The sequence below is a fragment of the Esox lucius genome, chromosome 19 (assembly GCF_011004845.1).
Source record: "Esox lucius isolate fEsoLuc1 chromosome 19, fEsoLuc1.pri, whole genome shotgun sequence".
Lineage (NCBI taxonomy): Eukaryota > Metazoa > Chordata > Actinopteri > Esociformes > Esocidae > Esox > Esox lucius.
The window spans coordinates 14,333,455-14,351,823 of NC_047587.1; the positions used below are offsets into that span (position 1 = coordinate 14,333,455).

Consider the following 18,369-nt stretch of genomic DNA (forward strand, 5'->3'; position numbering starts at 1 on the left):
CAGTTCTCTTTTACACCCAAGCATGTCAAAATATTCCAATAAAACTTAATAACCGCAAACTAAATTTAACCAACAAATCTATTAACATTTTTAAAACTTTTCAGGTGACTTCTAGTAGCCTAAAATTACACCTTTGTTTTTAAAGAGAGATCGCGAGACAAACGAAGGTTACTGGTGAAAAGACCACCAGACTAGGGTATGTACTATCACCAAAAACATTAGGTTATATATACAATATATACCGTAAAAAATATATATAATTAACATATTTAAGTTACTAACAATATAAACATATGAACGTGAAGACGCAGGATAAGCGACATCAGCAGAGCCTAGTACAGCTGAAGGAAGTCGAGGGCGATTAACGATGGGGCGTCAATGCAAGGATGAGGAAAAATAACTTGACAAGGCTGTATTAAATACAGCTGTTTCGTTTTTTATGCAAGTCTATATGAACAAGAACATAGTATAACCAAAATGGAAAACAATAATGACTGCGATTAATTATAAAGCTGATGGGTGATTTTCATATTTATTTTAATAGTTCTAGGTTATATTAAGAATAAGTATATTGCTTGCGTATTTTGGTCGATATTAGGGACGATATTGTAGCGTGCATTAGCTGCTCAAGTGGACATGGACAACAGGGCAGATTTAACACCATAATAGTTGTCTTTTACAAGTGTGTAGCCACGTTATATAAATTATTTCACAGAGGGACGTCCGGTAGAGTGGGATACCACCTTTGCCTAATAGTGACTGAACCAGTGAACAAGACAGGCTAAGATGTAGCACACCATAGTCAGATTTTATCAAATAAACATAATTCCCCAACAACAAAATGGTGGCTAGTGAAAACTCTCAGTGGCTAGTATAGAAAACCACTAGCCACGTGGCTGGTGATCAAAAAAGTTAATGTCAAGCGCTGCCGACACACAAAAACAGGAGTAGGCCTATACTGTGTAATGTTTCTTAAATAATAAATGGAAAGTGTACCAATTAAGAAGATTTTGATCCATTTCCTTTAACTTTGTGTGGCAGAATCTTTAAAAAAAAATATCAGGTGTGACAAAACAGTTCATCTGCCACTTTAAGGGTGACAAGGTAACCATGGTAACAGAATCACTGCGCTTTTCTCTCAGAGAAAATCTGTCACTAGATGAAGTTTTAGCGAGCAGTTGCTGTTCTAACTCTAACCAAAATTGAAATACCAGCACGTATATAAACAAAACAATGTTAGGGAAACACCCAATTAAGTCTCACTTGAGGAGGTACATATTTATTTGTGCCTTAATTATTCTGCAATATTTGATCTCTATCTTGCTTGAGTTCTTTCTACCCCTTCTTTCCCCCCATGCTTTTGTAAACTACAGGGAGTTTCTCACACAAACAGGGTAGCCTGAGTGGTCCATCCACTGGGCCTTTAGAGCTTTGTCTGCATTCTTTCCTGCATGTATTTGTGACTCTCTTGACTGGAGGACTGACATGGCCTCAGGGTGAGAATTCGATGGCTGGTCGAATGACATCTATTCAGCCACTTCAGGCATGTGATTCAATGTAGCGCATGGGTCAAATTGCAGTCTATGACCTAAATAGTGGACCACTTTTGACCAGTGGCCTATAGGGATTTGTGGTCGGAGTAGGGTGGTATTTGGAAGCTGTCGGGTCCTGTTGTTCTAAAATGCAGTGGGAAGAGAAGAGAGAGTTGTCAGCTGTTTTCATGTGGTGTTTTCTAGGGGCACGTGTTGTGTACTTTGGCCTGCCTGGCAAAGGGTCAGGGATTTTACACAAGACTTCACCCTGGCTTTGCGCTTGCACATTTTTGTCATGTTTTGTAAATGTAGTTTTGAGCAATTACAAAAAAGCCATTCAATACAGCTCTATTTGTATATGTTTTATCCTGGCCTTTTTTTCATGTCTAAAACTTACCTGAACTGTGGTTCAGTCTCAGCTTTGACTGTACCCGTCTGCCTGAAGATGCATATGATTCTCACTACTTTCAAGTTTCTGCTCCCAAGACCAGGAATTTGCTCGGGAAGTAGAGGGAACGTTGGTGGGCGACATAATGAAGAGCTATTTGCTGATTCGTTCTGAAAGACGTTTTCTGCTAAATATAGTTTGTGACTCATCATAGACCAGGGTGTCTGCTGACACTTTTTGTGCCCTGTACTAATGTCAGGTACAGTTCTTAACTAAAGAGATGTTAACTAGGCTAATTTAAAACAGATGTGTCTGGTAGAGTATTGTTCTTACAACGCCAGGGGTGTGGGTATGATGTACTCTCTCTAGATAAGATGTAAGCACTTGTTATTCACTCTGAATATAAGCATCAACTTCATTACTTACATGTAACTATAAGAATTTACTCTGTGTCTCTGAATAAATGAGGCCATTGATATATTCTTCAAACCCTCTTCCATTTTCATTGAATGAAATACTGTTAAATGTATACATATAAATATTTACATTTCTCTGTCTGTCTCTCTCTCTCTCTCTCTCTCAACAGCTTAGTCAGATGCTGGGGAATGATATCAAGTACCAGGTGCGAGAGCCAGTTGGTCTGAGGTAAGATGGCAGAAAGGAATATGGATAATCTAATGTTAGTCTCAGATCCACAAAATATCTGATTTTAGTCTCCGGTCCACAGGAAATCTTATGTTGGTGTCAGGATCTAAAATATAATAACCCTTGAGCAAGGCCTATGATAAGTGTGTCTGCTAAATTACTGAAATGTTCATTTAAAATCCAACCCGTTCCTGTCTCTGCCCCTGCTGTCTTCCTGCAGGGTCTGGATCTTGCTCTCTGCTGTGGGCTTCACGGTCATGTCCCTGATGGTGAGTCCATACTGGGAGATACTGGGTCGTACCACCCGTGATGGGCTGCTTTTTGTCTCTTTGTGTGTGGGAGTGCAAGAAGTAGTATATGACATCATCGTTCCTTACTGTCTTTTCCCTCACTGACTCTCTCCTCTTCTAGCTCTCTTTACTGAATAGCATTAAAGTCTAGGCTGTTTCCCCATCTCTGTGGGTCATCTGGGACCAACAGCCCTGCCTTTGTCTTACCAGTACATTTACTGTGTATTTGAAAGGCCTAAGTCCCTGTTACTGTTCGTGTGAATGGCCTTACTGTTGAGGTACAGGAAGCCGGGACTGTTCAGTAGTGAATTACTTTGTCCTCACTTGAATGGTGTATTTGAGGAGGAACTGCCTGGTGACGTTGTCCCAGACAAACCCGGCCTTCTTGGAGGAGGAGATGATTCCGCTCCAGGCCCTCAGATTGTCTTCCCCTCCCTCCCTCCCTCCCTCCCGCTTGCTTCAGCGGTGCATGTTTTAGGGACATGACTGGGTACAGTTGTGTAAGCTTGTGGTCAATAGAGCTCTACTTGGGAATTAAATGCCTGGGGACTTTGGGGCAGACAGTCCGTATCTATCTAGGAACCCCTGACTTGGGTCCTTGTTCTGTCAGAGTGGTTGTTGTCTGACTGCGACGTCGCCTGGTTGTGTAAGTTGGCCCAGGCTCTGGTGTGTTGGGCGAGGGACTAAATGTGTGTCTTCCCAGGTCTTGGTGTGTTGAGTGAGGATCTAAATGTCTTTTCCAGGCCCTGGTGTTTCCCAACCAGCTGTATGAGGTGATGTTTGAAGAGGAGATCAGCAACGCTACGGTCTCTATTAGACTCTATGGAGGAGCCCTGCTTAGTAAGTACGCACATACACAGGCACGTAGGCGTAGACACATTAAAGTGTACTCTCAAACACAGACAGACAGACAGGCAGACACGGACGGTGGGTCAGACCCACCCAGATGGACAGTCCGACAGAAACTGATCGGAACTCTCGCACACTTACCCTTCCTTTTGATGATCTCTTTCCTTCCTGCAGTGTTCATATGATTTCTCTACCTGTCACCTGTCCCGGTGCTGTCAGGTTCCATGTTCCGTTCCCATCACCATCATACATCATCAGTGCATGACTAGAGCAATTAGTCTCATCCCAGACGGCATGTAATCTCCTCAACGCAGCAGAAACGTCTTCAAGCTACACGAGCACAGGCCAGGAATTTCATTAGATTCAGTATTGCCCATCCACATAGTTGAATCAGCGGCGTCACAGAAACATCACTCAAAAGTACCACGCAACAGCCTTAATCTCTGGATGGAACGTTCCAGATCACCATTTAGCCGGCAGTGCTATGGATAAGATGTCTCCCATTGGGAGGGTGGAATGACGGAGAGAGAGAATTGGTTTCTGTACGTGTTTGTGCACGTTTTGGTCGTGGGCTTGTGTATGTTGGGGGCGGCCTCCCATTCTCTTTCTTGTAACAAGAATATTCCCCTCATTTATTCACTCTTTAATTTCTTATTTAGCGGGATGTTTTCCCTCTGCCGTATAGAGCATATTAATGTGTTGTGCAATTATTTTCTCACCCCTGCCCTCTGCAACACATCAATTGGATTGCTTGGAAAATGAGAAGCAATTTATTGTACTTGCATTCATTTGAAACAAGGTTGCCAATATGTAATCTCATTCAGGTAGGAGCGAGTTAGTCAGTCATTTAATGACCTGCCGGTGGTGCTTTGGATCACACATGGGATCAAACAGTGTTGTTTCTCTGTATACCACCACCAACACAGCTACGACTACTACAACTACCACCACTAATACTACCACTACTACAACCACTGCCACCACCAATACGGCTACGACTACTACAACTGCAATCACTAATACTACCACTACTACAACCACTACCACCACTAATACGTCTATGACTACTACTAAAACCACTACCACAAATACTACTACTACAACCACTACCACCACCAATACGGCTATGACTACTACTAAAACCACTACCACTAATACTACTACTACTACAACCACCATCACCAAGAATACAACAACTACTACCACCACTACTACAAGTACTACAACTACTACTACAGCCACCTCTTCTACTACCACCATTGCTATAACTACTACTACTACTATTATCACTACTACTACTGGTACCGCTAAAACTGCTGCTGCTGCTGATACTACTACAGCTACTACTACTACTACCACCACCACCACCACTACTATCACTACCGCCACTACTACTACTACTACTAGCCGGGCTTGCCTGGAACAATGCAACTAATGAGAGAATCATCTCAAAACATTTTCTTTAGATTCTGACCAGTAACTGAATTGTAGTCACATTGAATCTGAAATCACATATAAAAAATCTGCCATCATTTCCTTGGTCAAGGCACGTAACCCTAACTACTCCCATCATTGTTTATTCATTGTGTCCTGATCCAAATATACCATACCAAACCATAATAAACCTTTCTCACATTAGACAGTAAATGTTAATTCTGTTTGTGACATAAACCATGCATGTGCGTCCAGTTTCAGCCTGGTTCCCCCACTTGTCTCTTTTTAATGGAAATATATTTAAAGCCATGGTAGAACATATAATTATGCAAAAAGTAGGAGATAAGGGAAGTTAATAGTGCATGTTGTTGACGTCAAATGGCTGCGGATTATACAGTAGATTTTAATGTTTCTAATGAAAACCGTAACTCCCTCAAATGTTCTCTGAATTCATTTGCGGATTAGCCCGGGACATTGCGGGGGGCATTGCAATTGGCCAGCGGTGTCCGGCTTAGTGGGGTTAGTAAACAAATATTGTTGCCTTGCCTTGTTGCACTGTAGTGACTCCTTGTGGTAGCTTGGGCTTAATTAAGTTGGATGGCCAGAGAGTGCATTCCCTCAGGCGCACAAGGATTCTGATACCCTTCTAGATGAGGCAAGCAAGAACGTTTATTTATATTGCACAATTCATACATAGAAGCAATTCAATGTGCTTTATAAAGAAAAAATAATATATATAAAAATACAAAATAGCATAAAAACAAATACTCAAATGAAAGCATCAAAACAACATCATAATAATAAAACATAGAATACAAAAATAGAAATCATTCCCAATAAATGTTGCTGTCTGGCACTTGCGTAACTCATTGTTGAAGCTGCCAAGGCTTTGTTTATAGATGTCATTGTGAATTTGAAGTTTAGTTTTCCTCCACTTACGTTCCGCTTTTCTACATTCTCTTTTCAGGGCGTTTACCATCATTGTGGTTCTTCATGGTGTTTTCTGTTGGCTTATTGTTTTGTTTAACTTTACTGGTGTAATACGATCCATGACATTCAACATTTTGGCATTAAAATGATCCAGGAGCACATCAACTGACTTAGCACTTATTGTTGGAGAGATATGGCTTCCATAAACTGAGCATTTCTGTACTTTCATTAATGTACCTTTTCATAACAGAAACCGAGTTGACTGGAACATCCGGGGTGATCAGTGATTCAAAACGACACAGAAATTATCAGACAGTGCCAAGTCTTTAACCATGACAGAGGAAATATCCAGACCTTTAGAGATAAGCAGATCTAGAATGTGGCCTTGAGTGTGTGTACACTCTTTCACATGTTGAGTGAGATCAAAAGTGTCAAGTAGTGCAAAAAGTTATTTGGCATTATTGTCCGTATTATTATCTATGTGGATGTAAAAATCCCCTGTAATAATAAATACGTTATAATCAACTGATATAAAATAAAGTAGTTCAGCAAAATCACCAATAAAATTGCAAAATATCTTGGAGGTCTGTAATTGGTTAAAAACAAAAAAAATGTGGGTACCCTTGAATGTGGAACAGAGGTATTAAAAATAAAATTACCAAGTGTATTTTGTGAAATTAGACAGGTTTACTTTATAAGTTGCATACACTAGATTCCTTCTATTTCTAATCAACACAGGAATAGCGATACCGGGTCCTGGCTTGTACTCAAAACAGTCTGCATTGCTATTTTCACAATAGCAGGGACCCAAAGCACATTACCGAGTATATTCTGTGCTCTGTTGAAATACAAGACAAGGTTGTTGACGATGGGGCAGTGGTCTAAGCAATCGTTTTAAACCGGGCTGAGGAGTGGGACGTAGGGAAAGACGAAGGTTGAAGAAGGTTCCATCTGAAGTTTCATTATTGTAAGTACTCATATTAGCAGGACTGTGCTGAAGGTTAGAATGTCTCTTTGAAATCCATTCAGCACTGTGAAGCACAGAGTCTGAGCGCTGATGGCGCGTCGCACAGTGATGCACAGCCCTTTGTTCCAGTTTTTGGTCTGAATCTATATTTTCAGACCCATATTTCAGTCAGTCACATAAGGAGTTACAACTTTCAGTCATTCTTTTCCTCTCTCTATTTACACATTTGCAGTTTTTTAGGCAACTATATGTTTTTGAGGGAAATGGCAAAAGAGCGATAATGCCAAGGGACAAGACCCTGTCTGTCTCTGGGTGACTGCCGTTTGGAAATCTCTTGTTTCTGGTAGCACACAATGCTCTGAAAGGCTACACATTAGAGCGTGTCATTCGGTTCCACTAAATCAGAGGTCTCAAACCGGCTCCACGGAGGGCAGAGTGTCTGCAGGTTTTCGCTCCCACCTTGTACTTAATTGACTAATTAGGTCACTAATTGGTTAGTTTCTACCCCCACCTGGTTGTTTAGGTCTGAACTGGGAACCAATTTCTAGAAAAAACCAAAAACATGCAGACAGATGGCCCTCTGTGGAACCGGTTTGAGACCTCTGCACAAAATTGTTTGACAGTCACTATAAAGGGAGAGATGGACTGTATGGATGGCGCAATATGTGCTACATCTCAGTTGTATCCCCTCAGCTGTTCAATGTACTATGTATACCTTTACCGAGGCAGTTAAAACAACATTGCATTGCCATGGAGAGAGAGAAGGCGTCAGGATCAACAGAACACCATCGCCTTCAGCAAATGGCAAAATGATCAATCAGCCATGATTTCAGTCAAGCCGCCACCTGTGGATAAACAGACTCACCGTTGTTTTAAATTACACTGGGATTGATTGGAATGTTGCGATCCAGTCTGGGCCTATCCAAGACAATGGCCGAGTACAGCCATTCAGGATGCAGCAGTGGGAGTGCTGAGGTCAGACAGAGTGGGCACACAGCCTGGGCTGACACACAACTAAAGTATTCCACAGTGGATCAGCTGCTCAATTAGCTTCTGGGTCTATACTTGTTTGGAGAACCAGAACAAAGAGCTTCACCTGTCTTAGAAAAGGACGAGCTGTTCTATCAGCCGTGCTAATTCATGAGAGCGCTGCTCTTCATCTCACACATGTCATCATTTCAGGATAGGTCTATGGTTCCGTTGCGTTTCAGTGGTCTGTCCACAAAAGGCAGAGCACACAAAACAATTTTTAAAGTCACCCAATTGGCTGCCAGACTTGAAATTGATTTGAGAGTAGTTTAATCGATTGTTCAAGCGTCAGTCGGCCATGCACTTGAATGCAGGTCTGACATGCTTTTATGTCTTCTTAGTCTGAGCCTCAGATCCCTTCAGACTGACCTTGTAATTCTTTCAAAGGTCAGAACCACGATGTTTGGCTGGGCTGCCTTCAGTCACCATGGTCCTGGCATTTGGACGGGCCGGCCAGGGGATTGTTGGATCTCCGAAACGGCGAAAGTGTTCTGGCAGGATCTCAGCTGACACATTTTTACTGTACCTTCACTTAGGGTGCCGATAAACATATTGTTGGATTTATTCTTCTTGTTCATCTAAATTCTAATGTATCAGGTTTGTTCAGTTCCTGTAATTTTATATACGACACCGTTTCCAATAACATTTGGGAAGCTGTGTAAAATGTTAATAAAAACAGACTACAGTGATGTGCAAATTATTTATCTCTATATTTAATAGAAAATAGTACAAAGAAAACATATCAAGTGTTGAAACGGAAAAGTGTTAGTTTTTGGAAAAATACATGCCCATTTTGAATTTGATGCCAGTAACAGGTTTTTAACAAGTTGTGACAGGGGCATGTTTACCACAGTGTTGCATCACCTCTTTTATCAATACACCGTAAGCATTTGAGAATTCAGGTGACCAATTGCTGTAGTTTTGAAAGTGGAATGTTGTCCCATTCTTGCTTGATACAGGATTTCAGCTGCTCCACAGTTCGGGGTCTCCTTTGCTGCATTAGTCTTTTCATAATGCGCCAAATGTTTTCTATAGGGGACAGGTCTGGACTGCAGGCAGGCCACCTTAGCCCTCTCCTCTTTAGCCCGAAAGGCGCGGGTTCCATGGTTCCTGAAAATCTAACATTTTGATTCATCAGACCACAGGACAGTTTTCCACTTTGCCTTTGTCCATTTAAAATGAGCTCGGGCCCAGAGAAGGTACTGGCGTTTCTGGATCTTTTTTATGTGTAGTTTCTTCTCTGCATGGTAGAGTTTTAACTTAGTGGATGCTGTGACGTACTGTGTTCACAGACAATGTTTTCGGAAGTCTTCGTGAGCCCGTGCAGTGATACAGAATCGTGTCTGTTTTTAATGCAGTGCTGCCTGAGGGCCCGAAGACTGGTCCCTCATATACAGAGATTCCTCCAGATTCTCTGAATCTTTTGATGATATTGTGTACCATAGATGATGAGATCCCTAAGCTCTTTGCAATCTTTTCATTGTGATATGTTATTCTTGTATTGTGACACTATTTGCCTGCCTGGTCTTTCACATAGTGGTGAACCCCGCCCCAAACCTAACTTCTGACAGACCCATCTTCTCTGGAATGATTTTTTAATACCCAATCCAGGTTTAATAAGGTTTTAATGATTTGCACATCATTGAATTCGGTTTTCCATTACATTATACACAGTGTCCCCATTTTCTGGGAAACAGGGTTGTATATGCTTTTCTAGGTTTCTTTCATATTTAATTTTCTCAGCTCTTGTGAGTTCTATTTATTTGTAGGAAATGTGCTATCTGAAGTTTGATTGAGGACAATAGGGTAATGAGAGGGTGGGAAAGAAGGAGATTGAGATTTTACACAGAAGGAGGGAGGCAGGCAGGTTGCGGGGAGAGAAGGCAAGGGGGGGAGTGACAAATAGGGGAGGGTGGGAGAAGGGAGGGAGGGAGGGTTTGGGAATGGTAGAGAAATGGGGGAAAGGATGAGCGAAGTTCAAACAGGAGGAGTGAAAATGGAGAGAGGGGGTCTCATCTGCTGACCAGATGGCTCCTGGAATGCAGGAAGGGATATACTGCCAGCTCCATCGTCGCCACGCCCCTCTCATCCCCCAGCTCAGCACCACATCTCATCCCACCTGCCTCTCTCACGCGGGCGTGTTTTGGTGTGGATGAGGACATTGAAAATATACCGACAGCTTTGTAACGAATCCCTCCACCACATCCATCAGCTCAACGCCCACTTACCCTCCACCTCCCCACACCCCTGCTCCTCCCGTCACATGTGGAGGTGAGGGACAATGAGTGGAATGGGGAGGGAGAAGACCTGGGAGTGTGTCCAACACGTTTTGAGGAAAGCCTGAATCCCTAGTTTGTCCCAGCATTCCAGAGTCCCTGTCAATAGGACCCGTAATTGCTCCAGCATATGTTGTACTGGGCTTCGGGAACACAACACAGGAAGCCACTGTTGTTGCGCCGCTATCACAGATTCTCCCACTTTAGGGACGTGCATTTAGATGAATCACTGACATATTTAGTACGAGTACGAGTGGCTCGTGTATTAATGTAGCGATCTCCTCCACTGAGCCGTCCACCTTAAACGGATGGATTTATAGCTAGAACAGGAATGCCTACATACAATTGACCCCCATCCTGTGCCGTAACCTCTGACCTGTGGCGTTTCCTCCCTAAGGTCTATCCCTCACCGTGTTTGTTTGTGCCTATATTCACTTGGGTTCACACACAAGGTCATCATTCAGCCTGTGAAGTTTGTCCCCTGACCTCTCACCTCTGCCCCTTCCAGGTCTATCCTTAATATTTTGGAATGGAGTCTATACACAGGAGAAAATCATCATTCAGTGGACTCTGCTCAGTGAAGCTTGCTACTTTGCCGTCCAGTTTCTAGGTGAGATCATGTCCTTCTTCAAGGGTAGGTTGTCAGTTAATTCATTATTTTTGGGGAGGCTCTTGAGTGCCCATTGCAGCCTCCCTTAAAATAATGAATAAAGCAAATTACAGAAAATTATTTGATAGGAATATTCTGTTAATTTAATTGCTGTGTTTTGTGCTCTTGAATCTGCTCCTTGTGATCTTTGGGTTGTGGTTGGGCTTACACTCCCATCTGGTGGTTGGTACAAAATAGCACAGTTTGGAGTCTCAGTGACCTCCCAGTTGTCAAGTCCTTTTCACTCTTCCTTGATATTACAGTTCTTCTTAATTGTGTACAAGCATTATAAGGAATTTCAATGTGTCTGCTGTTTCCTACATTAATTAAATGTTATGCCACAAAATGGTCAATGTTTTTATTGGTAGACAATCTGGTAACAAAATGAAGAGATCTAATTTTTAACCTGCTTATTTAAAATGTTCTTCTGGGAAAGGGATTTTAATTGCGTATGAAATGTTAGGATTGAAATTCCCAATGTATAGCAAATGTTCAAAGTTGCATGTCCAATTTGGGTCAACAAAGTTTTGCTAAGAGAAATTTGTTGATCCTTTAGTCTTTTCAGATTTTGTCATCTAGTGGAATTCATTCAAAGACAACAGTTTTTATGCATATTTCACTTTTAGAGGCAACGGCATAACAAAATGTACCATTTTCCTAATTGCCCAAGATCTTCCGGATCACAAACCGGTTTCTAATATCGTCAGCTAAGCACAGAGGTTATTTACCACCGTCTCATTCGGATCTGGTTTCAGTGACGTCTGTTACCCTGGTGGAGATGGGCTCGTTGCCCAGTGCTGCCCTCCTGCTGCTCCTGAGCAGGATGCTCTTCCTCGGGGTCACCCTGCTCTACTACCACCACCTGGGCAGAGGACGGCCCAAGAAGGTCTGAGAGGACCGGCCTTCATCCAACTAAGGGAGATGTTCAATGTTGTGCAGCTAGAAATGTAAAGTGTAGAATTTGACATGATTCACAGTACTGCAAGACCAACCGCCCACTCATGCCTGGACACAATATATCTATGTCAGAATGCTAGACCCTGGGGTTTGCGCAGGCAGCCCAATTCTGATTCTGTTTTTCACTGACCGATCTGATCAGACCAGCTCTGGACAGGATCTGATGTGATTCGGCAACTGGCCAGTTTGCAGACCAAAGATAAGAGTTGGGCTGCCAGTGTAAACACAGCCTGATGAACCACAGCAGCCAAAGACAAGTTACAGAGGTCTCAATCTGTGAGGAACCAACAAAGCATCTGGTTGTGAAAGTATATTCTGTACGCTACTCATAAAAGAAAAAGGAAAAAAAAAAGGTTCTGTCAGTGTACAGACAGCTGGTATCGTTTTGGCGATTGGGTTGTTTTGGTACTGTTCCGGCCAATCACGTGACTGTGTACATTCCAAATGACACCCTATTCCTTACATAGTGCACTACTTCTGAGCAGATCCCTGGTGACTCCCATTAAAACATAGTGCTCTATAAGGAATAGGGCACCTATTTGGGATTGTCCTGGGATGTAACCTGAAACACCGGGCTGTGTTTCCATGTAGAGTCATTCTAGACAGTTAATTTTTGTTTTCCAGCGTTCCGTGTGTGTTCTGGGGCAGTTGGAAGAGATGTGCTTTAAACGTTCTGTCCCCATCAGAGTCAAGCGCTTTAAAGGTCTTGTTTAGTTTTTATGGTATTGTTTGGTGGTTGTTTTAACTCCTCCTGTGCACCAATGTGAACACAGCACCATGTCCTGCGTTTTTTTTTTTAAGTGGCCCCCGCCCATGCTGTCCATATCTACTCAGAGGTCCACCTGACACACACCGGGAAAGACTTTCAGAACATTGGGGGTTCTGATTGTCCAATGAGTATAGAGATGCTAGCCTTGGTTCCAGATCTGTTTGTGCTATGTTTGCAACTTAGCAAGACAACCGAAACACACCTGGAACCAGGCTAGAGATGCCTCATCCCCTAAATGTTGAAACTGAGCATAGAATATGAAGCACATAGGGAATCAACATTTTTTCAGGGATGATAACATTAACTCCTCAAGTTTTTGTCAAAAAAGGTTTGACCAAAGTGAACTAATTCTTGACAAGATGTCTATTGGCAGCCTACTGTATATGTACACTGAAATATTTAGTGTCCATGAAACAGTGTAACTTTGGTAATTAATTAGTTAACAGCCACTTGGATACTGAGGGTTCTCTTGTTTTTCTGTGTTCATGGTTAAATGGAATGTCAACATGAAAACCAGGGAAAATAACACTTGCTTTCAATGTGTCAGCCATCACGCAGTGCATGTCAGTGTACCAGTTAGGAGGTTATTTAAAAATGTAGCATCATTGTATACACATTCATATTTAAATCCTGCCTTATACATCTTCAAACAACAGTCACCACATGAGTCACACAGAGTGTACATGCTTGTAAATAATGTAACCATCTACTGTATACTGTACCAATGCCATGCGGTGAAGTTCTTCGTAACGGAACAGGGAATACGTATCAATTTCTTTAGCTCATTACTCAAGTAATATTTTCTAGGTTTCTAGTAAAATTAAGTTGAATTAAAGGCCCAATGTGGGATTTAAGGAGTAATCTTGTAATGGTGAGAATCGTGTTTTGCAGTTGTTTCTGCTCTATTTAATTGAATCTGTTTGATATGTTGTAACTACTGTATATTGGCAACAGCCGTTTTTGATTATATGTTAGACAGTTGCATGCAGTCTAGTACTCTGTACAGAAATGTAGCCCCTCCATAGTTCTTTTGTAGCACATAACCCAAGGTCGTACTATGGTCTAGCATGGTGTTTATGGTGGAGGAGAAATGGGCGTTAGCCATGAACATGAAAGTATTTTAATTTTGACAAAAGAGTTGAAAATTATTTTTCTATTTGTGCGTGTTGTCGTTACTGGTACTTTATTTTCCTTCGCATTAAGCCCTGTATGTAAGTACAATGTTCTTTCACATGTCCTCTAGTCCAGGAGTAAGTCAGTGTTACCCTGCAAGGTCCAGGGGACTGTGTCTGGGTCCTTCGTCATTTAGTTTAAAAACTCAGTTGTCTGTGCTAGAGACCATGGATCTTTATGTCCAATAAATGGGGTTTGAAAGGGTGGGAAAAAGGAAATTAGGATTATTTAGCCAATTTTGTCAAGGCAACCAAACACCGCTGACCCTCAGATCTACAGGACTGGCTGAACATCCTGTGCTGTTGGCATAAAGTAATATGCTGGTCGCTCCTACTGCAATCTGCTGAGCGTTCCATACATTAACACACACGTCACAAAAGAATTCCCTCTTAACGTGCAATTCGTAGTCCGGCCTCCTCCAGTTCTGCGGACCGTCATGACAACCGCAGTGATTACAGAGTTTTAAAAAGACTCCACCTCGGTCATGCTAGGTGAACCTTTAAATCATCCGCCTTGCGAAATGCCTCAAATTACTTAAGAGCCACTCAATTTTGGTGAGCTGTTCTTTTTCTCATGGAAAAGATGAAAGTTGAAAGCAATATATGCAACATAAAAAGATTTGACTAAATCACAATCTGTATGTCTATCGTTACTGCCTTCGGGAAACACTTGTCTGACTAGATTTAAGTGATTTGGGTACCGTGTGGCTTAAGTCAAGTTCAGATGTTTACATTTCTCATGTATTCTGTTTGAAACCTGTACCAGTTTGGATGATTTTAGATCAATACTGTAAAATGCTAGTTTTTTTTTTTTTTGTACACTGAAACAGTATTTACTGTGCCTCAAAGGATAATTCTGTCATGGACTTCCACAGTTTGAAATAAATGTTTATTAATTTTTGAGCCTCCTGAATCAATGTTGTGTGTTTATTCCCCATTTACTCATCCGCAATTTGGCAAGAACTGACAGACATTTTAATATACGGAAAAATATATAAGTGCAACATCTAAAGTGTTTGTTCCATGTTTTAATGAGCTGAAATAAAATACCCTAGAAATGTTCTGTCACAGTGTAGGTGAAAAAGCCGAAAGCAGATGCAGGAACAACAATTTACATTTAATTGCCAAAGCAGCGAACATTGTAGTGTTACCACCAACACAATGACCGTTGCAAGACTCCTAACAAAGTAGATAAATGAAAGCTGGTTCTAGGAATGGGATCCTAAAGCTAAAATTAGATACTACCAACAGGTGCAAACACAACAGCGCATGAAGAAGAGAACGCGACAACACTGATGCCAGGTTAACAGTGTGACGTTTAGACAGTACTAGACAACGAATCCAAGGATCTGAGGGAATATACCTACACCCACTAATGGGGAATGGGAATCAGGTGAATGTGGTAGAACGAGACAGACTGCTAAATTCAGCACCCTGTTGAGAGGGGTTGGGAACGATGGTGACTAAAAGGCAGGTGAAATGGACCGGCGCAGGGGAGGTGGTGTAGGAGGCACTGCACCGGGAGGAACGGTTCTATATCGTGAAGCTTTGCCCACAGGGGCTTCGCTCCTATTGATTTACCCTCTCTGCCAATAGGCAGTCACTGAAAAATAAAATATATAAAAATATGCAAATAGCACCTCTCTAGGCCATCTGCCCCATGGCTATTAAAGAGGGGCTCACACCCCAATCTGCCTCCCTTCTTTCTTCACGTGAACGTTTATTTATGCGATCTGGTGATTTTCTACGAGATTCAAGGATGACTCCGCCAGCCTGGCGGAGAAACAATACGCTCTCTCGGTGCAGTATCTTGCGGCCTGCAATAATGTGGGCCTCCTAGCTGCGGCTGTGGCTAGGAGGGCCGCACCTCTTTGTACCCGGCTGAGGTTAGCGAGGTGGCGCGTGCCTCTGCGGCCATCCTGAAGCTGACTCAGGCCAATTCCCTATCGACTGGTAGGGTGATGGCGACATCGGTGGTGCAGGTCCGGCACCTATGGTTGGCCTTGACCTCTCTGAAGGAGCCGGAGAAGGTTCCTTTTCTGAACGCTCCACTTCAGGAGGCCGCCCTGTTCGGGGCTACAGTCACCGAGGCCCTGGTGCGCCAGAAGAGGGACAGAGAGGAGCGTCTCCACTTGGGGCCCCTCTTGCCCGTCCCTTCTTCGTCGGTGGCATCCTCTGCTCCTCCGTTGCGGTACAATCCTGTACCGCAACGGGGCGTTGTCGCAGGCAAACGACTCGATTGGGGCATTCCCTGTACTGGGTCAGCCGCTGCGGGCTTGGCTCCTGAGAGGGCCAGGCTGCGGCGTCAGGGACTGACTGCAGGAGTGGTCACGACCATTCAGGGCGCGAGGGCAGCCTCGACGGCGGCTAGCTATTCTAGCTCTTGATCAGATACCGTTGCGGATGCTGTCCCTTAAAACGGCGCTTTTGTTGGCTCTGACCTCTGCTAAGAGGGTCAGTGACCTGTGTGCGCTGCCGACGCAGCCTGGCTGTCTCACCATTAATGGTGATAGCAGCAGGGCCGTGTTGCTCCCTAACCCGGCCTCTCTGCCCAAGGTGATCAAGGCGTCTTTTCGTTCCATGAAGATGGTGTTGTGGGCGTTTTCTCCCCCTCCCCATGCGGGTGCGAGGGAGGAGCGGTTGCATCGTTTGTGTCCGGTCCGCGCTTTGCCACAGTATGTGCAGCGCACGGCCGCGGTGCGGACCGCGCCCCAGCGCTTTGTGTCTCACGGTGGCGAAACAGCGTCTGTCTCACTGGTTGTGTGAGGCGATTGATCTTGCCTACAGGTCACAGGGTGTTCCTACGCCTGGTGGGTTCGGGGCCCACTCCACACGTGGGGTGGCGGCCTCAGCCGCACTGTTTAGAGGCGTGAGGGTGGAGGACATTTGTGCTGCCGCGTCTTGGGGGACGCCGTCGCTGTTTGTCCGATTTTACTTGCGTGACATGGCCACAGCACTCTGTGCTCAGTGTGGCTGAGTCTGGGGTGTGAGTTGGGTCCGTTGAGCTGCTGGGACAGCACCGTTGACTGCTCCGGGGTACCTGTGTGCTGGAGCGTCTCCTTGTGCGCCGAGTCCGGGTCTCGGCGTGTTCTATGGGCTGACCTCGGACGCTCCTTTTCGGTCAAGGCTGTTTGAGGAGGTTCGGTTGGGTTGGTGCGGTGTGTATATTCGTTTGGGGGCTGTGATCAGCGCGCAACCGTATGTGCTTAGTGGGTGCCGGATGGAAGCGGTTCTGTGTCGTGGTTTCCACGCCTGGGCCGTCCTGTTTGGTACTTATATCTTTGGTGAGGTGGGTGACAGGCAGGGAGAACATCTTGGGCTACGAAAGTAACCATCGTGACGTGTTCTATACTCACCAAGCGTGTATTTCTCCCATTTGAGAAAGATAGATTAAGGCCTAATTAATGTATTTCAGTTCAGTGACAAAATGTAACTTCGTAAAATCTTTGAAGGTTGCACGTTGCCTTTACATTGTTCAGTGTGTGTTGACAGCGCTGTAGCCAGAATAGCCAGTACCCTCTGAACACATTTGTGCCAACACGCCCACCTGACCATAATGCCGGTTTCTATTATTGACTGCATGCGCAGGTGAGGTCCTTGGAACGCAGGAAACATGCCAACCCTCCTATCAAATATGACCTGAAACAGTTTCCCTTTAGGGAAGTGAGCCCCTGCTCTGTTATTTCCTGCCGACTTCATTGCTGTCCTTGGCGTTAAAGCAGTGGGTTAAAGTTAGACTTTGGTTAATGGCAGCTTCTATCACTACCTACACTGATGTCTGACTGGAGGAGGGTCACAACTAATCCTGGATCAGCATTTCTGCTCCCTCTAATGTCTTAGTTTCACGCAGCACCTCAGAAAGCAACCACCAATGTCTGCCACCTGGCTAGAGCTGTATTGTTGTCTGTCTTCCACAGTGATGCCCTTTGGAAAGGGTGGTATAAACTTTCACGGCCGAGGTGTGGGTAGATTACCACACCTCTGTCAATGACTGTCAGAGTCTCTCTGAACTGTGAATTCAACATGTGTTCTGCAACACACCCGCTGAGGCTTGTGGTAAGTTTGCAAGCAGGAAGCATAGACCATAAACCGCTTGCTGAAAGGGAAGTAACAGAATCAACAATGCAATCTAATCCAAACCTTGTGTGTGTGCTTGTGTTGCACACCTGTGCGCCAAACCCTGTGCGCCAAAGTCTGAACCAGACTAAAGATGTTTTTATATCTTTTTTTTTGTTTAGATTTGTGAGGTTGATGCTGGCCCTGTGAACATGCCTAGAAGAGAATGGGATTGTGCATTTATTACATGAAAAGTACCAGGGTCTTTCAAAACCCCCAAGGGCCTCCCCAGTGAAAGTTTAGTGTTGTCATACAGTTGATGTTAATACCCAAAGAATGATTAAAAACCAGTGTACACACCTGGAAGGGCCCATGACTGTGTTTCAGGAGGGCTGAATGGTGCCACTAAAGCATTACTGATTTTGA

At 43.7% G+C, this 18,369-nt stretch overlaps 1 protein-coding gene across 4 annotated transcripts in view; it reads left to right on the forward strand.

Moving 5' to 3' along the window:
* Nucleotides 1-14,800, forward strand: part of tp53i11b (tumor protein p53 inducible protein 11b) — a 53,859-nt gene extending 39,059 nt beyond the window's left edge. For all 4 annotated transcript variants that reach the window (XM_020056778.2, XM_020056780.2, XM_020056779.2 and 1 more), the window contains 5 exons: nt 2,507-2,565; nt 2,786-2,834; nt 3,599-3,695; nt 10,849-10,950; nt 11,745-14,800. In XM_020056778.2, coding sequence (XP_019912337.1) covers nt 2,507-2,565; nt 2,786-2,834; nt 3,599-3,695; nt 10,849-10,950; nt 11,745-11,881 — 444 coding nt within the window. In that variant the 3' untranslated portion in view covers nt 11,882-14,800. The remainder of the gene's footprint in view (nt 1-2,506; nt 2,566-2,785; nt 2,835-3,598; nt 3,696-10,848; nt 10,951-11,744) is intronic.
* The last annotated feature ends 3,569 nt before the right edge of the window (nt 14,801-18,369 follow it).